This window comes from Dromiciops gliroides, chromosome X (assembly GCF_019393635.1).
Source record: "Dromiciops gliroides isolate mDroGli1 chromosome X, mDroGli1.pri, whole genome shotgun sequence".
In the NCBI taxonomy this organism is placed as follows: Eukaryota; Metazoa; Chordata; class Mammalia; order Microbiotheria; family Microbiotheriidae; genus Dromiciops; species Dromiciops gliroides.
The window spans coordinates 23,725,189-23,748,690 of NC_057867.1; the positions used below are offsets into that span (position 1 = coordinate 23,725,189).

The 23,502-nt window shown below is 46.3% G+C and overlaps 1 protein-coding gene across 8 annotated transcripts in view; it reads left to right on the top strand.

Moving 5' to 3' along the window:
* The window catches only part of FRMPD3 (FERM and PDZ domain containing 3), a 118,586-nt gene that overhangs the window by 67,815 nt on the left and 27,269 nt on the right, over positions 1-23,502 (top strand). For 6 of the 8 annotated variants that reach the window (XM_043974776.1, XM_043974774.1, XM_043974778.1 and 3 more), the window contains 8 exons: positions 2,526-2,630; positions 2,825-2,932; positions 7,146-7,277; positions 11,647-11,766; positions 14,684-14,820; positions 17,944-18,070; positions 18,648-18,737; positions 19,873-20,052. In XM_043974776.1, coding sequence (XP_043830711.1) covers positions 2,828-2,932; positions 7,146-7,277; positions 11,647-11,766; positions 14,684-14,820; positions 17,944-18,070; positions 18,648-18,737; positions 19,873-20,052 — 891 coding nt within the window. In that variant the 5' untranslated portion in view covers positions 2,526-2,630; positions 2,825-2,827. Of the gene's footprint in view, positions 1-2,525; positions 2,631-2,824; positions 2,933-7,145; positions 7,278-11,646; positions 11,767-14,683; positions 14,821-17,943; positions 18,071-18,647; positions 18,738-19,872; positions 20,053-23,502 lie in introns of those variants that run through there. The other 2 variants (XM_043974780.1, XM_043974781.1) reach the window with 2 other exon arrangements.

The window sequence follows — 23,502 nt, forward strand, 5'->3', positions numbered from 1 at the left end:
CCCCAGAAGGCACATGGGGAAAGCTTGACAAAGATTATTGGCTAATTGTGCCTCCAGGTCATTTCGAGAGGCTGGGGCAAAGAGGAAGCCAAACTTATGCTGAATCATCAGCTGTCCTGAGACCACCACACCCTCCCGTAGTGGCTCAGTGTATTAGAGACCATTCTGGCCAGTTCTTTATGTCTCTGAAGCTCACGTTAAGTGGCTCCATCCACTGGTGGCCATCACAGCTCAGCCATCCTTTCTTCCATCTTGTACAATCCATGTCCATTTCTTCCAGCAGATCTCCCAGTAAAGATCCACTCTGGGCCCTGCACACCCGACTCTGTTTTTTAAAGAGAGAGCTGTGGCTGCTCACGCAGCATTCAGGCTAGGCCATCTATCATCCCTCGCTTTCCCTAGCTGACCTTTTCTGATCACGCATGCTTTTAACGATGTCCTCTTGCACAATTTCTCCTCATGTGATAGTCGGGAATGTGCTGCGGTCTACGTACACCCACTGTACTCACTTTCCATTGTCCTTTGGGTCCTGTGTAATTTGGATTCTCCAGAGATGTGGCATTGCCTGATTCCCAGCCCCAGAATATCAGCAGGAGAATCTCACTAATATTGCTGGGGAAAAGACTAGGCCTTCGCATTGGGATTGGAAACAGTGCCCAGTTTCTGTAGCTTCTTTTCCATCCTGGGCCCTGATCGCTGTCTGGCTGCAGTACATCTGCTATTCTCTTTCCACTTGAATTTTCCTGTATGAGTTGCTGGGCTGATTTTTCTTTTTTTCAAAAATCGTTACTATCTATCGACTTCTTCTGGGGTTTTACATCCCCTTTCTCTTTGATTGTTTGCCTTCTCCTCCCCTCCTCATGCCAGCCCGCCCTTGCAACAAAGAATACAAAAGAAAAAAGGGGAGAGGGAAGCAATTTAGTGAAAGTGGCCGTCACATCGACCCGGGCTGATAGTATTTTAGACTAATTGCTTCAAATGACCATAGATTTTGTTAAAGAGGTCTAGTGGATTATTATGGGGGTGGGGTGGCTGCCACCCCCAAACAGGAACATTTGGGGACCTTTCCTATCCCTTCCATTTGGATTCTGTGTCTCACTCCCCTCCGATCCATCCATCCATCCCACAGCTGCCAAATTTATATTCTTAAAGCACAGGGCTGACCATATCACAACCTGTTCAGAAGTCTTCAGGGGCATCCTATTGCTGCTAGGATTAAATACTAAATCCTCTGTTTGGTATTTAAAGCCCTTAACAACCTGTCCCCAACCTACCTTCCAGACTGATTTCAGATTCTACATGCTGTTTTCCTGGCCCAATAGTCCATCTCTGGGCTCCATGTCTTTGTACAGTCTGTCCTGCTTGTCAGGATTGCTCTCCCTCCTCGTATGTGTCTCTGTATCTGTGTCTGACACATAGTAGGAAATTTGTAAACGCTTATTGAATCGACTCTTTTCCATGCAGCTTCCACATTGGGGTGCCAAGGTCCGCTCCCCAAACATACCTACCTACCCACCTGCTGTTGAGCCCTCGCCAGTAGTTTGGCTCTGACAGGCAATGCTAACATAGAGCCTGTGTGTATGATGCCCTCCGTTCCCTTGTGATATAACTCAGGAAGAATCATTTACCCAAGGCCAGACTTCTTCTACCTCTAAGCTAATATTGGCCCCGTACCTACCTCTCAGGACCAGTGTGTGTGAAAGATGAATGGGGCAATAACTGGGAACTGCTTTGGTGGTGTTGCCTCTACATGAAGCAAAAACCATCACACAGATGAACCCAGCCCCCCCCCCATCCAAATCTAGCAGCAGATGCATTCATCATTCAAAAAGGATATTCCGTGGGGATCTTTAACATGAAGAATTTGCCCTCATACATGTAGGAAGAAATAGGATTCTTTGATGGATGTGAAGTTGGGGAGGCAGTGTGTTATGCAAACTGGCGTCGAAGTCAGTAGAACTGAAAAACAATCCACACACTGACTACAACATTACAGATGGAAAGAAGGGCAGCCACGGACACTAGAAATTGAAGGCTGTGGAACTGCTTTGGCCCGACTTGGTCCCAGAGGGAAGAGGGAAGGATGTGGCTCCCTCCTTCTTTGCAGAGTGGTGCTCAATAGATATGAAACACTATAGGTTGTTAGTTGGTGTGCCTCTGACACTTGCTACCTGTGTGACCTTGGGCCAGTCCCTTCCCCTCCCTGGTTTGGGGGAGGGGGATTTTTTGGTTTAGTTATTTTTTTGGTTACAACACTGGGTAGGAGAGGGGGGATATATCTGGGGATGAAGGTGATATGCTAACAATAAACACACAAATGGTTTCTATTCCCTCAAATCCCACTAAGTCACGTCTTCCCCCAAGCACGCAAAAATTGCTTAAGATCTAGCATTGGGCCATTAGGAGGTATTCGATAAATACCTGCTGATTGGCCGATTGATTTAAAAGAGAGAGAGGTGTCTCCAAATCATATGTGGCATGTGAAGGATATTGACAACCTAATCGCTCCCTTGTTCTCTTTTCAGCCCCGGAATCAGCCTTTAGCTTGGCAACTGCTAAGAAGGCTGAGCTGAGGTCCGATCCTGTAAAGGTCCAATTCTCAGAAGGTCACAGCGAGCAAAAAAGACCCAGTAAGTTCCACTTTGACTGACCTTCTAAGGTTCCTGGCTGCAACTGCCCTTAGATGGGGATTTTATCGTGGTGGCTCTTCCCTTTCCCCCATATGCTCCAGCTCTCCCCAGCTTTCTCTTCTCCCACCCCCACTCACCCCTTGGAAACCTTGCCTCCCCCCTCTTTTCTCCATCCCCTCCCTGCTTTTTTCTAGGACATGTTGAAGAAAGAAGCCCTCCTCCTCATCCCCAACGTCTTGAAGGTGTTCTTAGAAAATGGACAGATCAAGTCCTTTACCTTTGATGGCCGAACAACTGTCAAGGTAGGGGTTCTCCTTTTGTCTCAAAGCTAGAGGCAATTGGGTTGGGATGGAGTGCAGAGAAAAAAGGGGGTGGCTCTGGCTGGCTTCTAGGCACCTGCTCTTCAGTTATGCCATGCTATCTATCTCAGCCAAAACTCAATGTCGAGGAGTCCGGGTGGGGATGGGTACAAGGACGCATGGTGTCCCAGACCTAGAGCTGGAAGGGCCCTCAGAGACCATCTAATCCAACCCCTCATTCTAACTGAGGGGGCAACTGAGGCCCAGGGAGGGGAAGGGACTGGCCCAAGGTCACAGAGGCAGGATTTGAAACTAGGTTCTCTGACTCCAAATTGTGCCAAGCAGATCTATAAAAGAATGGTGTGGGAAATTGTTGGCATGTATGCACATTGGAATGGGAGAGAGACACCAGAATGCTCCCAACAGGGAGTTTGGTTTAGATCCGTGATGGTGATGGTGGTGGTGGTGGTGGTGATGGTGATGATAATGATAACAATAATAACTAATATCTATATAGTACCTACCATAGTGCCAGGCATCATGCTGGGTTTTTTTTAAAGGTGAGAGCTGGGATTAGGGCAAAGCAGCAGATTAAAGAAGGGAGGGGATGGGGGATTGAAGAGAGAAACCTCAGCTCTTACTTGGCTTTCATTTTCTCTGCCAAAGAGAATGACATTTGGACTAGAAAGAACAGACCAAAATAGCTAATAGAAAGTTGGAACCCAAGGTACGTAGGGAGAGAGCAAGAGAGGAGCTAGCTGCTTTGCTGAATTGAAGAATGCAGATGCAGGGAAATGGCTCTCCCCCATGCTGAAAGGCCTACAGTCAGCTATGTTGGAAAGATCACAGAGAAAAAAAGAGGTGCCACAGGAACAGAGAAGGGCAAATGTTCAGTGTTTGGATTTTCAAAAGGGGAAAGGTTAACTTGTGCAAATTATAGGCCAGTGGGTTTGATTTTACCTGGCAAAATTGCAGAAAATATTTATTAAAGGAATGGTTGAAGATCAGCTTAGAAAGAAGTCCGCAGTGGAGTACCTCAGGGATCTGACTGAATTCCATATGGCATGTCTGTCAAATTTGCCAGTGATGCAAAGCAAGAAGGGGTAGCTAACAAGTTAAAGGACAGAGTCAGGATCAAAAAAGATCTCAACAACAATCACAATCTCGAGAGGCCAGAAAATTGATTTGAACCAAATAAGTTGAAATTTGATAGGGATAAATATAGCTAACATTTATATAATGTTTTAAGGCTTGCAAAGTGCTTTAGAAGCACATTATATGGAATACTAGGCCTGGAGTCAGGAGCATGTAAGTTCAACTCTGACCTCAGACACCAGTTCTGTGACCCTGGGCAAATCATTTCACTTCTGTTTGCCTCAGTTTCCTCAACTGTAAAATGGGAATAACAGTACCTACCTCTCAGTGGTATTGTGAGAATAAAATGAATTAATATTTGCAAAAGTGCTTGGCACAGTGCCTGTCACATAATAAAGAGCTTTGTAAATAGCATTCTCTTCTCTCCATTCCCTTTTACATGATTAAGCATTTGCTTCTCACTACAATGTGAGGTAGGTGCTCTCATCTCCATTTTACAGATGAGGAAATCGACACCAAGAGATCTGTTTGTTTTAGTAGACCACAAACTATGGGTCAATAGAATGAGATACATAGATATACACATATTTGTGTGTGTGTATGTATATGTATATGTGTGTATGTGTGTATCATCCTCTTGACCCATGTTTACACATGTATATACACACACAAACTAAACATGGGTCAAGAGGATGATTCATACATACAATTAGTATATAAATAATACTGGCAGCTAGGTGGCGCTGTAGTGGACAGAAGGCTGGGCCTAGAATCAGAAAGATTCCTCTTCCTGAGTTTCAATCTGGTATCAGATACTTGTGACCTTGGGCAAGTCACTTCAACCTGCTTGACTCAGTTCCTCTTCTGTAAAATGAGCTGGAGAAAGAAATGGCAAACTACTCCAGTATCTCTGCCAAGAAAACCCTAAGTGGGGGTCACAAAGAATTGACATGACTAAAATGACTCAATAGCAACAACTCAAAAAAATAGAGACACACACACATATACACACATGAATATGGGTTAAGAGGATGATATATAGATACATATACACATATCTGTATGTATGTATGTATCCTCCTGTTAATCTATATGCAAACAAATATATATATACACACACACTATTTGTTGGTATATATAAACTAATATTTAGTATATGCATATTCGTTTGTATATATATCTATTATTTAAATATATTAAATATGTTATTAACTAATGTTAAATATTAAAACATCCACTTTATATTTTAGACTAAACATTTATATATATATACACACACATAAATATGGGTTGCCAGGATGCTATACACATACATATGCATACATATATACACACCAGGATGATATACACATTTACACACACACACACATATATGTGTATATATGTATGTGTGTGTGTGTACACACACACACACACACACACCAGGATGCTATACACATACATATGCATACATACACACACAATATCTCCCTAGAGGCACAGACGGGAACCAAAGCCACAGTTCCCTTGATGGTGACCCTTGGCTGTCCTGCCTATCTGGAGAAACCCGGGGCAGGTGGAAGGAATTCAGGCCCTAGACCATGTGAGTATCAACTCCTCCAGAGCTCCTAACACAGATGGATTGAACCAGGAGCTTCCTAGAGGACTTTAGGCCCGACTCTGGAAGCAGTGAAGGAAGGGACAGAAACTACAGAACTAATCTAGGATAATAGTTTCAGATTAATGACCCAGCCTTCCTCATATCTAGGGATGTGGGCTAAGGCTGTCCCCACAGTTTTGTGGCATCATGGAATACTTGCCTCTGTCTGTGGGAGAAGCCAAATAGTAGAGAGCTTATTGAAGCAAAGGACACCTGTTCACTCCCAAGGTCGAGGTTCGATTTGCATGTATATTGAGTGGGAAGGGTCTCTGAGGTCCTTGATTTCTGTTGCCTCATCTGTTGCCTCATTTTCTTCATCTGTAAACTGAGGAGGCTGACTAATCCCATGTGGAACCTTGAGCAGAGCCTCAGTTTCTTCCTGTATAAAACAAGGGGGTCAGTCCCTTCTGGCTCTAAATTTCTCAGTCTCGGTGCCTATGACTGTGCTCTTGGGTCTTTGCGGCATTGGATATTTTCTCTGGTTTTTCTTTCCTCGCACTCCCCCAACCTGCTGTTAACCACTGCCTTCAGTGGCTGCAGGGCGTGGCCTCTGGCCGTGGCTCTGGCTCCAACTCCATGGAGGGTGCAGTTGGCTGCTCATTGGCACTTTGACAGGCTGCCAAGGCACTTGTATCCGAGAGGTGCCTGGGTGAGCTGACAGCATGGCCCGGGAGCCATTAAGCTTGTAACTTTGGTTGGCAACGCTTGGCTTGGCTGTCCAGGTTCCCAGTGCTAAATGGGCTGAAAATCTCATCTGCCCTTGTCTCGGCTCCAGCAACATTGGCTCGGTTTTGATTTACCTGTGTAATGGTCTGCACCTGTGATTTCTTTAGTCTAAGAGACCTCCCGGCGAGGAAACTCCCTCTAGCAATTCCAAGCAGCACCTGCCCTGCAACGACTAATATGAGACAGGACAATATTTTCCAACCATCTACCCTGAGCGTTCAGTTGGCTAAATGGCTCTCAGTGGGTACAAAGGGGGTGTTTCAGCTCTTGGCCTTTTAGCTTGCCCAAAGCTCCTTGCTCTTGCCTGCTACCCTGTTTCTAAGCTAGCCTTTGTCATGCCTCTGAGCGTCACTCTATCCCTAGGCTTATGTGCTTGTCTAGAGCTCAGAGCATGGAGTGATGGGCAGAATTCTCTGCTGTGACAACCAAGCGGCCTGGGAGCAGGAGCTACAATAGGTCACTAGCTGGATCTGGCTTCACGGGGCCCTCTCTGGAATCTTCTGTCTGTCTCTGTTTTCTTGGGCCTTTCTTTTCTTCCTTCCTCCCTTCTTCCCTTCCTCCCTTCCTCCCCTTCTCCCTTTCTTTCTTTTTTCTTTCTTTCCTCCTTTCCTTTTTTCTCCCTTTCCTTCTTTTTTCCTTCTCTTTTCTTTTCTTTTCCTTCCTTCCTTTCTGATGTTCCTTTCCCAGGAATTGGATTATTAGGATGGCAGAGTGGGCAAAGGTCAGCCCCTCAGGCCTTTATCTTCTTTTCCTCAGGATGTGATGGTGACATTGCAGGACCGCCTCTCCCTAAGGTACATTGAACACTTTGCTCTCGTCCTGGAGTATGCGAGTCCAGAACAGAGTCACAAGTTCCTGCTTCTCCAAGACAAACAGCCCCTGGCCCATGTAAGTGACTCCTCTTTTTGTGGTTTGTAGAGGGTCCTTCCTGGGAAAGCTGGCCTGAGGAGGACAGCCAGTCTTGGAATCTTGTTCCCTAGAGCTCCATTGAGTATCCCATCTACCCTTAGAGGACCATAGAGATCCAGATCCCATTTCTAGGTGGTGGTTTAGGGTGGGTATGAAGGGGGGATGAGAACCCAAGGGAATTTCAGGACCACCTAGGGAACCAAGTTAGAAAAGATAGGCATTGGGGGCAGCTAGGTAGCACAGTGGATAAAGCACTGGCCTGGATTCAGGAGGACCTGAGTTCAAATCCAGCCTCAGATACTTGACACTTACTAGCTGTGTGACCCTGGGCAAGTCACTTAACCCTCATTGCCCTGCAAAAAAAAACAACAACAAGAAAAGATAGGCACTTTTCTTATCTACCTACCCATGATATTCCCTCAGCAGAGCTGTGATATTTAGAATGAAAAAGAATCTCACGGCTGGACAGAAGCTCAGAAACCATCTAGTGCAGAGGTGGTAAACACGCCATCCTCAGGTGACACTCCCTAGTGGTCCCAAACATGATTAAAAAAGAATTGGGAAATATTTAATAAAATAAATGAAAATTCAATAGAACATAGATAATGTTGATATATGGTTTTCTAAGTCAACATGTGGCCTCAGGAATGCTTCTACAGGGTTTGCTATTTGAATTTGACACCACTGATCCCTTCTACAACATTCACAACAAGTCAAAATTATATCAAAGAAGAGGCATTACCATCTGCTTTGCTGCTGTACCCTAAGTACCATGGGGCCTCCTAATATGCTCTGGAACTGAACTCCTTTGCATCTCTCTATTAGAATTTGTAGCCCCCAAACTTGACACAATGCTTGGCACATAGTAAGTGCTTGAAAAAAAAGCGTTTTTCATTCATCCAAGCAGTCCTCCAGCCTTTACTTTGAAGCCCACCAAAAGGTGGTCAACAGCCTTCTATCCTATTGCAGCCCATTCTACTCCTTTGAATTCAGAGATTCATTTTTGTTGAGATCAGTCCTAAATCTTCCTCTCTCTGTATACTACTGCCATTTTTCCTTGCCCAGTGGGGTTAACCAGAATAAGTCTAATCTCTCCTCCCTTTCAGATACTTCAGATAAGACTATGATGTTGCCCTAGCTAAGGAAGCCTTCTCTTCTCCAGGATAAATATCTTCACTTCCTTCATCTTGTCCTCTAATAGCCCTTAACCATCCTTTTCCGTCTACCTCTGGATACTCTCAAGTTTATCAATGCCCTTCCTGTTGATTCTTATTGAGATTATGGTCCTTTTCTGTATGAATGGCTATCTAGACCACATCTCCCCTGTCTTTACACTTGGGAAATTGATTTTTTTGACCCCAAGTGTATGAGACTTTACATTTATCTCTGCTGAATATCATCTTTTTGGTTTGGTCCAATGTATTATATCTTTTCACAGAAGTTTTCTGACATGTTAGTTATTCTCCTACCAGCTTTGGAATTTTTTTAGTAAGCTTTATTGATGCCTTTTGCTTTGACATCAGTCATTTCAGATGTAATCCATCCCTCTTTTATAACAAAGAACAACCATTAAGCAAAAACAACAGATGCAGTGACCACATCTAACCAAGGATGCATGTTTCTGCCCTTGCGGTCTCCTATCCCTCTACCAAGAAGTGAGAAGGAATGCTTTATTATATGTTCTTTGAAATCAAGATTGTTATTACAATTACTCAAAAGCTGAGCTTCTTCCTTTCCATGATCTTTTTTATTTATGTGCCTGTGATCTTTAAGCTTGTTCTTCTAGTTACTCCACTTTGCATCAGATTGTAAAATCTTCCCATGATTCTCTGAACCCCTCATAGTTGTCATTTCTTATTGCATAATAACCCATCACGTATGAATACCACACTTTTTCCAGCATTTCCAAAATTAATGGGCACCCTCATAGTTTCTAGCTTTTTGTCACCCCCCAAAGGGTTGCCATGAATATTTGGGCATATTCCCAGTATTGGGATCACTGGGTCAACTGTTATGAACATTTTAAACACATTTCTCAAATAATTAATTCAGGTGGTTTTTCATAATGGTTGGCCCAACTCACAGCTCCACTAGCAGAATGCCTGTCTTCTTGTAGCCCCTCCAACATCGACTGTTCCCATTTTTTCTCATCTTTATCAATTCGCTGGGTGTGAGGTGAAATCTCAGTTGTTTTCATCTCTCCCAGCTGTGTATCATCTGCAAATTGGATAAGCAATCAAATTGGATTTTGTCCAAGTCATTAATAAAAATGTTACAGCTCTCTAGGGTGTTCCGCTATAGGTCTTCATTCAAGCTGACATCATACCGTTGCTGACTGCTCTTGGGTTCTCATCAACAAGCTGGTTCCCAAACCCACCAAATGATATGTTGTCCGGTCCAAATCCCTCCTTGTTCCCAAGGAGAGCATGAGAGACTTTATATCGATTCCAGTACAGCATTTTGACAAGCTCATCTAGAGCATTGCCCTGATCTCCCAGTATAGGGGAGAGATCCTGTCAAAAAATGGGGAATGAGATTGGTCTAACATGGCTCTTAATGAGCCATTCTGTCAAGTACCATTTCCTTTTGTAGATGATCACTATCTGTCCCTTTAGGAATATATTCTAGGATTTTGCCAGTCGATGGAAAGCTCACCAGCCAATAGAGACATCATTTTTATCCCTTTTTGGACAATAAAGATTCTGTGCCCTTCCCTAGCCTTCTTCTGGCCTATTCCAGCACTTAGCACAGTGTCTGGCACATAGTAGGTGCTTAATAAGTGTTGATTGACTATTTGTCATGATCTTTTTAAAAAATAGAAACTATTTCTTTTTTCTTTCTTTTATTCTTTTTTCTTCTTTTCTTTTTGTGGGGCAATGAGGGTTAAGTGCCTTGCCCAGGGTCACACAACTAGTAAGTGTCAAGTGTCTGAAACTGGATTTGAACTCAGGTCCTCCTGAATCCAGGGCTGGTGCTTTATCCACTGTGCCACCTAGCTGCTGCCATGATCTTTCAAAGGTCACTGGTATGGCTCCTGAGGTCTCTTTCAGGTGTAATCTATAGTTCTAGCCTTGTGTCCTTTAGCAAGTCACCTTAAACTCTCTGGGCCTCAGTTTCCTTTTGGGGTAAAACAAGGAGAGTTGTACTAGATGGTCTTTGAGGTCCCTTTCAGCTCGAGAACTATGATCCTATGTGTGACCTTGGGCAAATCACCTTAAGCTCCCTGGGGGAGTGCTTTGGGGGGCAGCTAGGTGGCACAGTGGATAAAGCACCGTCCCTGGATTTGGGAGGACCTGAGTTCAAATCTGGCCTCAGACACTTGACACTTAGCTGTGTGACCCTGGGTAAGTCATTTAACCCTCATTGCCTCACAAAAACAAAACAAAACAAAACAAAACCAACAAAAACAAGTGCTTTGGACTAGAGGCCTCCGGGGGTCCCCTGTAGCTTTCAGCCATTGAAGATCAAAGAGTGCATTGGAAAATCACAAAGTTGGCAGCTCAGCCTCCCCAAGAGGCTTTTTGCTTCCTTGATGAGGTTTAAATTAAGCTCTCTCAGGTCACCAGGTATTGTTGAGGTCTGACACGGCTCGGAAGGCCCTGAGGTAGGGGGTCTTCTGAGCTATGGCAATAGCTTCACAGAAGGTAAATTTGGGAATCTTTCCTTATGTGCCATGGCTTAGATCTAGCTAGTGAAGAAGAAAGTTCTCAGATACTCTCTACTTCTGCTGTCATTTTTGTGACATGATTCCCAACTGTGGCGGCAGGCCTGACCTACATCTCTGGACCCGAGTTTGAATCCCATTTCCACTGCTTTCCTCCCTATGGCTCTAGACAGGATGTTGACCAAGGCTACACAGATAGAATGTGGCAGAGACAAGATTTGAACCCGGATCTTTGGACTCTCAAGCCAGCCTAACTCTGGATCTCTGATTCTTTGACCTGTTGGCTCCCTGGTGCTTGCTCTTTCTTTCTCCTCAGTGTAGCTCAGACCTGCCCAAGTAGTGTGCTGGCAAAGAAACCATTTAACAACCAGCCCTCTGGGAACAAATGGATGCAGGACACACTTTTCTGTTTCATCTACATTATTAACATTTTCTTGGCCACTTTCTGAACTCCAGACACTCCCAATAAATCAAGCCCTGATTTGTGGCATTTGCTGATGTTTAAGGTGTAGGTGTTCATACTACAAATTTGACATCAGGCTGTCATGAGCTGATTCTGGCTGGTTCCAACGATGCTCTTCTGTCTGAGACCCCCGGGGGAGCTAGGGAAACAGGCCCCTGCCCCCAGTCCTCCCTAGCTGCTGGGCTGGCTTCTCCCCAACTCCTGCTCTGATCTCTGCTCAGGTGGTACAGAGAACACACTACCAAGGTATGAGATGCCTCTTCCGGGTGAGCTTCTTTCCCAAAGACCCTGTGGAGTTGTTGCGCCAAGATCCTGCTGCCTTTGAGTACCTATATATCCAGGTAAGGGAAGTAGGCTGGGGTCCTGGAAAGGGGGTGGACATGGGCACAAGTGGAGAGTGAACACACACACATAGGCAGCCGGCAGCTGGCCAGCACCACAGACCAGCCCAGCAGCTAGCTAGGGCTAACCCTCTCAAGCTTCAAATCCGGGCTTTCCATTGGGGTAGCATGAGCTGCTTCTGTCCAGGAAGAGTCTTAGCTACCTAGCCCTGAGGGAGCTGCCAGTACCCAGGCTGCTGGGCAAAAAGAAAGGAGAACCAGTTAGGTCATTCCCCTGCCTCTGACCCCGAGGCACCAGAGGCCATTGGAGATAAGGTTCCAAGGTGCAGGGAATGCTTTTGATGGCCCTAACACCTCATAATATCTCACCTTGGATATTCTGCTTCTACATGGTACCTTTAGTCTTAACTTAAGGCATCAAGTTATTAGAAATGAATACCAAGGGCAGCTAGGTGGCGCTGCAGTAGATAAAGCACCTGCCCTGGATTCAGGAGGACCTGAATTCAAATCCAGCCTCAGACACTGGGCACTAGCTGTGTGACCCTGGGCAAGTCACAACCCTCATTGCCCTGTAAAAAAACAAAAACAAAAGAAATGAATACCAAGGGCAGCTAGGTGGCACTGCAGTAGATAAAGCACCTGCCCTGGAGTCAGGAGGACCTGAGTTCAAATCCGGCCTCAGACACTTGACACTTACTAGCAGTGTGACCCTGGGCAAGTCACTTAACCCTCATTGCCCTGAAAAAAAATGACAGGGCAGAAGAAAAAGAAATCTATTATTCAGATATATTCAGTGGCATTTCCCATATAGTCAAAGCCTCTGCCACTCTCTTCCTTGGGTTCTCATAAATGTGGCCATTTTTCAGGCAGCCCCATTCCCTCCTGTGCATGCCATCACATAAGTTCTTGCCTGGCCAATCCCTGATTGCATACTTGTATAGCCTCAGAGCCAGGGAGATTCAAGTTCAAGTCCCATCCAATGGCTCTGGGACCCTGGGCAAGCAAAACCTCTCTGAGCTGTAGGCAATGCTCTAAGACTCTTAAGTTGCAGAGAAGGTGTCAACCTGCATTGGTAGAGAGAGTTCATTTTCTGGGAGTTTGCTATGTCAATGAAACCACAGCCCAAATGCCAGCATACCCAGAAGCTGTCTTTGTTGCATCCCACTTCTCAAAGTCACCAAGGCTTGACCATTGGGTAGCAACCTCCCCTCTCCTTCATTTTCTTCCTTCTCAAACCAATTTCTTCAGGTTTCTACAGTGGCCTCCTAGGCCCACGTTTTGGGAGTACAGATGCATAAGTCATGTCCTCTCCTCTAATGAAAATGTAGACTTCAATTATATCCCTGTCAAATGTTATCTTTCAAGATTGGCCCTTTGGTGCCTCCCCAGCTTCATCGTCCCCTGAGCAAAAGGCTGGCACTAATCTGGTTGTATTTACTGTGGGGCCACTCCATGCCAGGCTCTCTGCTAGGATACAAGGACAAAAATTAACCAAGTCCCCTCTTTCTGAGGCTTAGGGGCATCTGGCCTCCAACCAGTAGGGCTTCATGTTGGCACTGCCCTTGTTCACATGTGCAGCTGTGGGATCCCCTTCAGGTTGGGGAAGGAGGACTGGCCCTGTCCCCTCTCACTATTGCCCACAACCCAGGCTCTGGGTCAAGGTCCTTTGAAAAGGGTTTTCTTTTCCCCTCCAAGATGTCAAGACTGAGGAATAGGGCTGTCTGGCAGGATGGTTAGCACAGATCTCAGGGAAATAGGGATATTGATGGAAGGTGGCAGGATGATAAGAGAGAAGGCCACCATTTCCCCCTTGCTAAGAAAGCTGGCCACCTATGTTGGACAAGGTGCCTTTAGCATGGGCTTTAAGGTGCCAAGGTCAGTGTCACCTGAGGCCTTTTCCCATTGCTCCAGGGTATCCAGTGGCCCTGGGCTAGAAGGGGTGGCTCTTGGCACTAGAACAGACCACCACTAGCTTCTTCTCTGAGCAATGAATTCTAAAAGTAGGAGTGGATACAGTGATGTATTTATATTTAAAGAACTAGCTCCTTCAGGCATGGGAAGAAAGAAGGTTCTAAGGAGAGGAGCTGAAGGTGGGGAGGGAGCTGCCATTGCCTTTGGTGATGACTTCGGGGAGGCCCACAGCCCTGGGAATCAACACTGAGCAGAAGATAGATTTGAGGCAAAAGTAACCAGTTTAGCTGCCCAGATAAGATAAGGGCACCTTCCACTAGGAGATGGAAGGGAGGAGAGGCTTGCTGGAATTATGGGTAAAAGGAAACATTTAGGAGGGCCCAAGAAAAAGCCACCGTGGCCTTGACTATTCTGCTGCGATTTAACATTTCCTCTAATTCTAACCCTTTCTCATTTCTAATACATGCAGTGGATAGGGCACTGGCCCTGAAGTTGGGAGGCCCTGATTTCAGATCTCATCTCAGACACTTACTAGATGTGTGACCCTGGGCAAGTCACTTAACCCCAACTGCCTTAAACATCTGGGGCCATCTCTAGTTATCCTGATCTATCTATCTATCTATCTATCTATCTATCTATCTATCTATCTTGCCACTGGACCCAGATGGCTCTGGAGGAGAGAGTGAGGTTGGTGACCTTGTGCAACACTCCCTCACTTAAATCCAATTTGATGCAAGTCAAGACATCACCCTGATGTCATGGTCTTCTTCGAGAATGAAGGACAAACAACAACACTGAAAACAACTTGGTGCCTTAACTTAGACTCTGGGCAAGCAGCCTTTGCACCCCCTAGGGTGGAAAGGGAAGACAGCTCAAGCCAATTTTAGGAGTCGGTTTAAATCATTTCCACTGGAGGTGGAAGGATCGGGAGTGGAGGGGAATCAGGGTTGGGCCTAGCTAGCTAGGCAAGGGCCTGACTTGGAGTCCTTCCTCACCTCTCTCCCAGAGCCGAAATGACGTTATCCGAGAACGCTTTGGAATGGACCCCAAGCCTGAGATGCTTTTAGGCCTTGCCGCGCTCCACATTTACATCACTGTCTCTGCCGCACGTCCCAGCCAGAAGTTCTCCCTCAAGAATGTGGAGTGAGTTGTTCCAAGAGGTGTTCAGGGAGTCGGGAGTGGGATGGGGCATTGTATAGGACAGAGCAGGAATTAGGAAACCAGCCCCCAAGAGAATAGAGCATTGGGCAAGGGTGACTGAGGATAGCTAGTTCAACTTGGGTAGACTTTCTTTGATATCACCTTCATTTCCTAATCTGTCCCCTCACCACCATCATCACCCCACCCCAGCCCCACCTAGTAATCTTACAGCAAAGAAAAAAACCAGCAAAACAATTCAGCAGAAACAATTGATACAATATATGCAATATTGGGAGCCAAGATGGTGGAGGAAAGACAATATATGCAATATCTCACAGTCCTCCACTTTTACCAAAGAGGGAGGGAGATATCTTTTTCTCAACTCCTTCATCAGGCCAAGTTTCTTGGACAGAATAATTAAACAGTGTTTAGTTGCTACTGATTTGCTGTTGTTTTTCTATTTTTCTACATCATTTTAATCATCCCTAGTCCTGTTTACCCTGCTTCCTTCCTCTCTTTCTTATAATTCCCTATATTCATTTTTCTACTGATCATGGTAATATTTCAGCTACTATAGAGGTCCCTTTCCCTGTCCCCTGGTGCCAAGGCAACCAGATTCCATCTCTGGGGCAGCATTCCCACCACATGGATAATCTGGGAGTCATTAACTACAATCCTTTCAGTGCCATGAAGGACTGCCAGACCTTACCATTCAACATCTGACCTGCTGATGCACCCTGGACCTTGTCACCTGCCCTGTTGCTGCATTAGGGCATCCAGATCTTTCCATCCACCCTACAGCTGAACTCTGATGTGCATTGTCCCCTCCAATGAGATTGTGAGCTCCTCAAGAGCAGACCGTATTGGTTTTTCTATCTGTATTCCCAGCGCTTAGCCCAGTGCTCGACATATAAGTGTTTAATAAATGTTTTTTCATTCATTCATTTGTTCATTCATTCATTCATTGCATTCATTCATTCATTCATTGCATTCATGTACCACAATTTGTTGCACCATCTCTAGTAGGTATAATTTCTATGAAATGGGGGGTGGTGTTCGATTCCCTCCCCTGCCCCAACAGATGCCCCCAGAAGTGGTGCACCATTTGCTAGGCTTGAGGAAAAGAAGTGTGTATGTGTGTATGTATCTCTTGGCAAGAGTGTAGGTGGAATGACTAGGGGACCCATCTTCAGAGGCCACTTTGATGTCATACCCTCCCCTGCAATCAGCACTTATTCATTGCCCCCTCTCCCACCACTATGTGTTAGGCTCTGGGGACACAAAGATCTCCCTTTCAGTTTCAGTAAGCTAAAGGTAGCATAATTGGGACCAAAAAGCACTTAATTAGGAGAGAAGTTTCCAGAGCTTGAGTGGAACTTTAGCCATCACTGATTCACCACTGACTCACAGGAGGCAGACAAATACTGTGTAAGAAGCACGGGCTTGGAAGTCAGGAGACCTGGGTTCAAATCTTAACTCTAACATCTAGGACCTTGGCATATCACCTTGCCTCTCTGTGCCTCAGTTTCTTCCTTTGTAAAATGAGGGAGTTGGTTTCCCCAGCTTCTATGACCATGAGACCTTGATCAGATCACTTTGGTTTTTTCACTGGTAAAAGGGGCATAATAATGAAATGCAGATCAGTGGGTGACCTGCTTGGGAGACCAAAGACCCAGGTTCAAGGCCCACCTGTGACATATTGGCCGTGACCCTGGGCAACTAATTTAACCTAAGTGGCCCAGGCAACTCCCTAAGGTCCTAAGTTCCAGATCAGGTTTTTGGTCACCATGGGTAAGAAGTTTCCTCACACCCCATGAAATCTGAGGCTCAATCCAAACAATAAAACAAACCCTTACTCGCCTCCCATAAAGGATTGTTGTCAGGATCATGGCTGAAAGATGACTGTGTTATGTAAACCACAGACTGTTCTACCCATGTAAGGGCTCGTTATTGCCATTATGATGAAATGGTAAGTGTACAGCCAACAAGTGGTACAGATGCTAAATGCTCTGGGTCAGAAGGAGCAGAGTTCATGGGGGCAGCTAGGTGGCACTGCGGTGGATAAAGCACCAGCCCTGGATTCAGGAGGATCTGAGTTCAAATGTAGCCTCAGACACTTGACACTTACTAGCTGTGTGACCCTGGGCAAGTCACTTAACCTTCATTGCCCTGTAAAAAAAAAGAAGAAGAAGAAGGCAGGAACAGAGTTCAGAGGGCAGGGCTGCTGGTGAAGGCTCTGTGCCTGACCTCATTTGCAGCCCAGCTTGGTGGCGTTCTGCAGTGCCTTCAAACACACCTTCCTGAATACTCATCTCTCTCTTTGCCTTCAGGTTTCTCTTAACCAACTTACTTACAGTCTCCCTCCTCAGCCTCTCTCCAGGGTTCACATCCCACCTTTGCTATTTTTAGCTGTGTGACCTTGGGCAAGCCCCTTCCCTTTCAGGGCCTCAGTTTCCTCCTCTGTAAAATGAGGGGGTGGGACCAGATGACCTCTGAGGTCCCCACCAGCTCTACAGCAATGATTTTATATGTGACCGTGGACCAGTTTTCCCATCTCACTAGGCCTCAGTTTCCCTATCTGTAAAATGAGGGGGTGGGACTAGGTAGCTTCTGACTTCACTTCTAGATTGAGAATGCCTGACAAGTCCTGTCAGTTTGCCAGACATCAGTTTTCTCAGCTGTAAAATTCAAAGGGATGGACTAGATGCCTTTTCAAGATCCTTTTAGCTCTAGAACTAGGCTTTTCTATCTTCCCCCCTCCCCCCTGCACCTGTTTTCTATCACTCACCACCTCTGCTTCTCTCTGTCTCTGTCTCTCTTTGTCTCTGTCTCTGTTTTCTCTCTGTCTCTGTCTCTTTCTCTCTGTCTCTGTTTTTCTATCCATCTCTCTCTCTGTCTCTGTCTGTCTTTCTCTGCCTCTCTGTCTCTCTCTCCCTGTCTCTCTGTCTGTCTTTCTGTCTCTTTGCCTCTCTCTGTCTCTTCTCTTCTTCTTCTTCTTCTTCTTCTTCTTCTTCTTCTTCTTCTTCTTCTTCTCTCTCTCTCTCTCTCTCTCTCTCTCTCTCTCTCTCTCTCTCTCTCTCTCTCACCTTTGTGTGTCTCATTGTTTTCCTCCTTTTCTGCTTTTAGGAAGGAGTGGGGCCTGGAACCCTTTCTTCCTCCCTCCCTCCTACAGAGCATCAAAGAGAAAAACCTTCGGAAATCACTGTCCCAGCAACTGAAGGCGCATCAAGCCCATCCCCCCAGCGGCACCAAGGTACCCAGGGCTGGCTGGCCACCAAGAGCTCTGCTCGGGCACCTCTGGTCTCTGGGCTGCCAGGTGTGGCTCTGGAGGTGGACCCAGGGATGGCCCTTCCCTGGGTACATTTCCTTCAAGAGAGCCATTCATTTGGCACAGTCCCTCCAAGAGGTCAGGACCCGGAAGCAAAGGGAGTACCCATTTCTTCTGTGGTCTTGGTATAGAGAGAAGCCCCACAGGGCATGGGCAACTACAAGAACATATGGAGTACAGAGAGAGAAGTTGGTCTGGAGTCAGAGACCCCAGAATATGAATGAGTGTGTCTGCTGGGTAGTAGTGACCCCAGGGGAGAGCAGTCTCAACTGGGACATTACAGACCGAAGGCCACCCTGAGAGCTCTAGGCCCTGGAAGATGGAGGAGAAGAGACAGAGAGGTGGGAGGGCAAGGGATATCAAAGGGGCCAAAGAGACTTGGCCAAGTTCCCTCTCTGACTTGGAGCCTCACATCCCACTCGGACAACATTTTGCTTTGCCCATCCCATATTAACCTCCTCTCTCCCAAGGCCTGGCAGTCATGGGCCTTGTTATTCTGTAGGGTTCCCAGATGCAGGCAAAGCTTCAATACCTTCGGATACTGAACGAACTTCCCACCTTCACAGGCGTCCTGTTCAACACTGTGGGCCTGGTGAGTGGGGAGGGCTGGGGTGGGGGACGAGGGGCCGGCCTTAGAGCACATCACCTGGGGAAGTGTCAGAAGTGATTCCTCTTCCCTTGTTCCTGGGTGCATCCATTCAGGTCCAGCAAGCCTGGGGTACCCCCTAAGAGTGGAGCCCAGGCCAGTACATACCACATTTGATCCCATCTTGTACATTGGCCTCAGGGTGTGCTGGCTGGAAACCATTTAACAAGGTGTTGACAGGAAGCTGATAAGAATATCTAGGGAGAGGGAGCAGCATAGAGCTAGGCCTTGGTAGGCCCAGGAAGCCTTCCGCATCACTTAGCACTGCTACAGTGACCTCCCCCAAGGGGCTGGCCCTATGTATTGCCTAAGCAGGTAGCCACCCACCCTCTGTGATTTGATCCCTTACCCCAAAATATCTCCCATATTGGCCTACCCTGTCATTCCTTTGATTCAAAGCATCCAGAATCCCTTGGGAGAAGCAGATTTATCTGAGGGGCTGGGGTTGGGGGCATGGAGCACATTAAGCCATGATCAGCCATTACCTTCTCAGAAACAAGTTTATCAGATTAGTTCCTGGCAGGGCTCTGAGGGAATGGGACCCAGGATGGGACAGGTAAGTTTGAATGGGGGGAAGTTCTGAATGGGAGGTGCTGCATGGGAGGACATGGTCAATGCATAAGGGTATTTGGGATGAGCCAAGGACAGCAGGAAGGGAGTTGGGTGGAAAGGGCGCCAAAGCAGGGGTGGGAAAGCCTGAATACAGGCCTTGTCCCCTTCGCTATTTGGGTCCAGTGTACTGGGGATCACCGCAGGCTTAAATGAAGACCCCACTGGGGCCCCCCTCTGGGACCAAGGGAAGGAAGGGGTCAGGGAGACATCCAAGACCTGAATGTTTCCAGGGAAAAATGCAAGGATGGGCCTGGGCCTTACTGGCTAAATCCACCTTGTGGCAGAATGGTCAAACTGGTTCTCCCTCCCAGTCACTCTCCAGGCCCGGCACCATGAACCGCTAGACTCAGCCCAGTGCACCCCCTTGCCCAGCAGAGCTGCCCCCCAGTCCCTCTTTATGTCTCCCCACCTCCTCTACCCCTGCCTTCGAATTCTCTGAATGCATGTGCCTGGGGTCACCTGCCCGCAGGACGAGAAACACTCCGCGACGACCCTCCTGGTGGGGCCCCGGCATGGTATCAGCCACGTGATTGACCTCAAGACCAATCTCACCACCGTGCTGTCAGAGTTCAGCAAAATCAGCAAGATCCAGCTGTTCCAGGAGAACCAAGGCGTGGCCCGGGTAGAAACCAGCATCTTGGATGCTAAGGTGAGCACTCGCAGCTTCCACTCCCTTCCATCCATGCTGGGGAGAGACTGGAGTCTGGAGGCACATCCATTGTTCTGTTGGAGTCAAGCCTTAGGGGTGATGTCCCTGGGCCCTGATATTGCTCACAGAAGCAGACCCAGAAGAGTGGTGTTGGATTCCCTTCTCAGCCCCTATGGATGCCCCCACAAGTGGAGCACCATTTGCTAGGCTTGAGGAAAAGAAATGTGTGTGTGTGTGTGTGTGTGTGTGTGTGTGTGTATCTCTTGGCAAGAATGTAGGTGGAATGACTAGGGGACCCATCTGCAGAGGCCACTTTGATGTCACACCCTCCCCTGCAATCAGCACTTATTCATTGCCCCCTCCCCCACCACTATGTGTTAGGCTCTGGGGACACAAAGATCTCCCTTTCAGTTTCAGTAAGCTAAAGGTAGCATAAATGGGATCAAAAAGCACTTAATTAGGAGAGAAGTTTCCAGAGCTTGAGTGGAACTTTAGCCATCATTGATTCACCACTGACTCACAGAAAGCAGACAAATACTGTGTAAGAAGCACTGGCTTGGGGGCGGCTAGGTGGCACAGTGGATAAAGCACCAGCCCTGGATTCAGGAGTACCTGAGTTCAAATCCGGCCTCAGACCCTTGACACTTACTAGCTGTGTGACCCTGGGCAAGTCACTTAACCCCCATTGCCCTGGAAAACAAACAAACAAAAAACAAACAAAAAAGAAACACTGGATTAGGGGCAGCTAGGTAGCACAGTGGATAAAGCACCAGCCCTGGATTCAGAAGGACCTGAGTTCAAATCCAGCCTCATACATTTAACACTTACTAGCTGTGTGACCCTGGGCAAGTCACTTAACCTTCATTGCCCCAGAAAAAACAAAAAAGAAGTACTGGCTTGAAAGTCAGGGGACCTGGGCACAGCCAGGCCAGTCCTTACCTTCTCTAATACCAAGTCATTCAACAAGTGTCTATTATGTACCAAGCTTTGTGCAAGGCACAAAGGGATTCAAAAATAAGAGTGAATCCATCGGGGGAGGGGTGGCCTCAAGGAGGGGAAACAACATATAGATAGAAAATTAATTATGAAGTAGGCATAAAAGTAATTTTCAGGGAGAGTCTTCCCATAGGAGGTAAGCTTTGATGGAAGCTGGAGTCTCCAGTGGGCAAGGATGAAGGTGGAGTGCATTCCAGGCATATGCAAAGGCCTTGAGGTGGGAAATGGAATGTCTAATATGATGACCAGCATTCCAGTCCAGTTTTGCTAGCACTTTAAATACGTGAAGGAGACCAGTTAATTGTACAATTAGCCTAGAAAGATAGGCAGGAGTGGAAGGGCTACAAAAGCCAAATGGAAGTTGTATTTGATCCTTAGGCAAGAGGGAGCCCCAGCAGCTTTTTTTTGAGCGGGCAAATGATGTGGTTGAATGAAGCTAAGCTTCCAGCAGATCCCTTTGGGGACTGGGTGGAGGGTAGATTGGAGAGGGGACAGACTGGAGACAGGGAGACCTTTTAAGAGACAATTATGGAGGGGGCAGCTAGGTGGCACAGTGGATAAAGCACTGGCCTTGGATTCAAGAGGGCCTGAGTTCAAATCTGGCCTCAAACACTTGGCACTTACTAGCTGTGAGACCCTGGGTAAGTCACTTAACCTTCATTGCCCCACAAAAAAAGGAAAAGAAAAGAAAAAAGAGACAATTGTAATAATAGTCTAAGTGAGAGATGAGAACTAAGATGGTGGCAGTGTTTGTGGAGAGAAGGGGATAAATGCAAGTTATATCATGCAGATATGAGAATTCTGTTTTTAAAAAAAAGTGCTTAGCGTAGTACCTATCACATAGTAGGTACTATATAAATGCTAGGGGCAGTTAGGTAGCACAACGGTCCTGGAGTCAGGAAAAGACTTGAGTTCAAATCTAGCCTTAGACAACTGTGTGACCCTGGGCAAGTCATTTCACCTTTGTTTGCCTCTGTTTCCTCATCTGTAAAATGGGGATAATAATAGTACCTCCCAGAGTTGGTGCAGCAATCAAATGAGATAATAGTTGTAAAGAGCTTAGTATAGTGCCATAAAAATGTTAGTTATCATAATCACCATTATTCTCATCGTTATGCCTTCCCTAAAGAAAAGTCACTTGATTTGTCAGAGCAGAACACAGCCTTAAAGGCTTTAGTAAAAGAGACAAAAAGTATCTCCTATGTCTAGATAATATCTTATGAGATCTCTTGATAGATACCTCAGCTACTATCTGTGTGACTTTAGCCAAGTCACTTCCATGGAAGAGAGGGTTTGACCTAGGTGGCCTCTGAGCCCCTTTCCAGCTCAAGATCTCAGATCTTTTTTTTTTTTTTTTTGGTGAGGCAATTGGGGTTAAGTGACTTGCCCAGGGTCACACAGCTAGTAAGTGTCAAGTGTCTGATTCCGGATTTGAACTCAGGTCCTCCTGATTCCAGGGCCAGTGCTCTATCCACTGCACCACCCAGCTGCCCCGATCTCAGATCTTTTGATCTCTTGCAACCACAGAGATAACTTTGTTCAGTGACTGCCCAGCACATAGGAGGCACTTAGTAAATGCCAATTGGCTGACTAATTATCCATGTCAAGTAAGGCAGAGAAACAGAGGGACAGACCTGCATTCCTCAAAGGTGATGGAACACAGCAGCACAAGGCACATGCTCCCTAACCCCAAAATTCATCTTGTAACACTAGGTCATCCTCTACAAAGCTATCCAAGATATAGATCTGACCATGTGACTTCCCTCCTCAGAAATCTTCAATAGCTCCCTAGTTCCCTAAGATCACATATAAAAAAAATCATTTTGCATCTAAAGCCCTTCCCTACCTAACATTCCAGTCTCATTTCATAGGACTCCTCTTATTTATTCTCTGTTCCAGTTAAACTAGCGTACCAACTCTTCCCTGTAAGTGACATTATACCTCTCCCCTTCGGAGAGATAGTGCTATGTGTCTGGAGAGCACTCTCTCCACTCTTCTGCCTCTTAGACCCCCTAACTTCCTCCAACATGAAGCTTTCCATGATACCTCCAAGTCAGCTGAAATCACTCTGTTTATACTTTCCTGCTTACTTCCCTTTGTATATGTTGAATACCAGGACAATGTCAGCTCCTCCAAGACAGGCACTTCCTCTCCTTGTACGTAGTAGGCACTTAATACATGTTTGCTCAATGAAACTGAATAATATTTATGCTATATAGCTGAGAATCACAGAACAGCATGTTTGTTGTCTTAATAAAAATTGCCAGTGGCTGAATTGGGTATTCCATCAAGCCTTCTATAAATCAGATATTTTTCTCCACTACTATTCCCCATCCTCCTGAAATGTTTTACATAGGAGATTATATTCTAAATTGGTGTTTCCGTTAAGCTGTCATGTGTAACTATTTGATAAGGAGATTGAGTGGGCTCTTTTGGCCTTCTCGTTGGCATGAT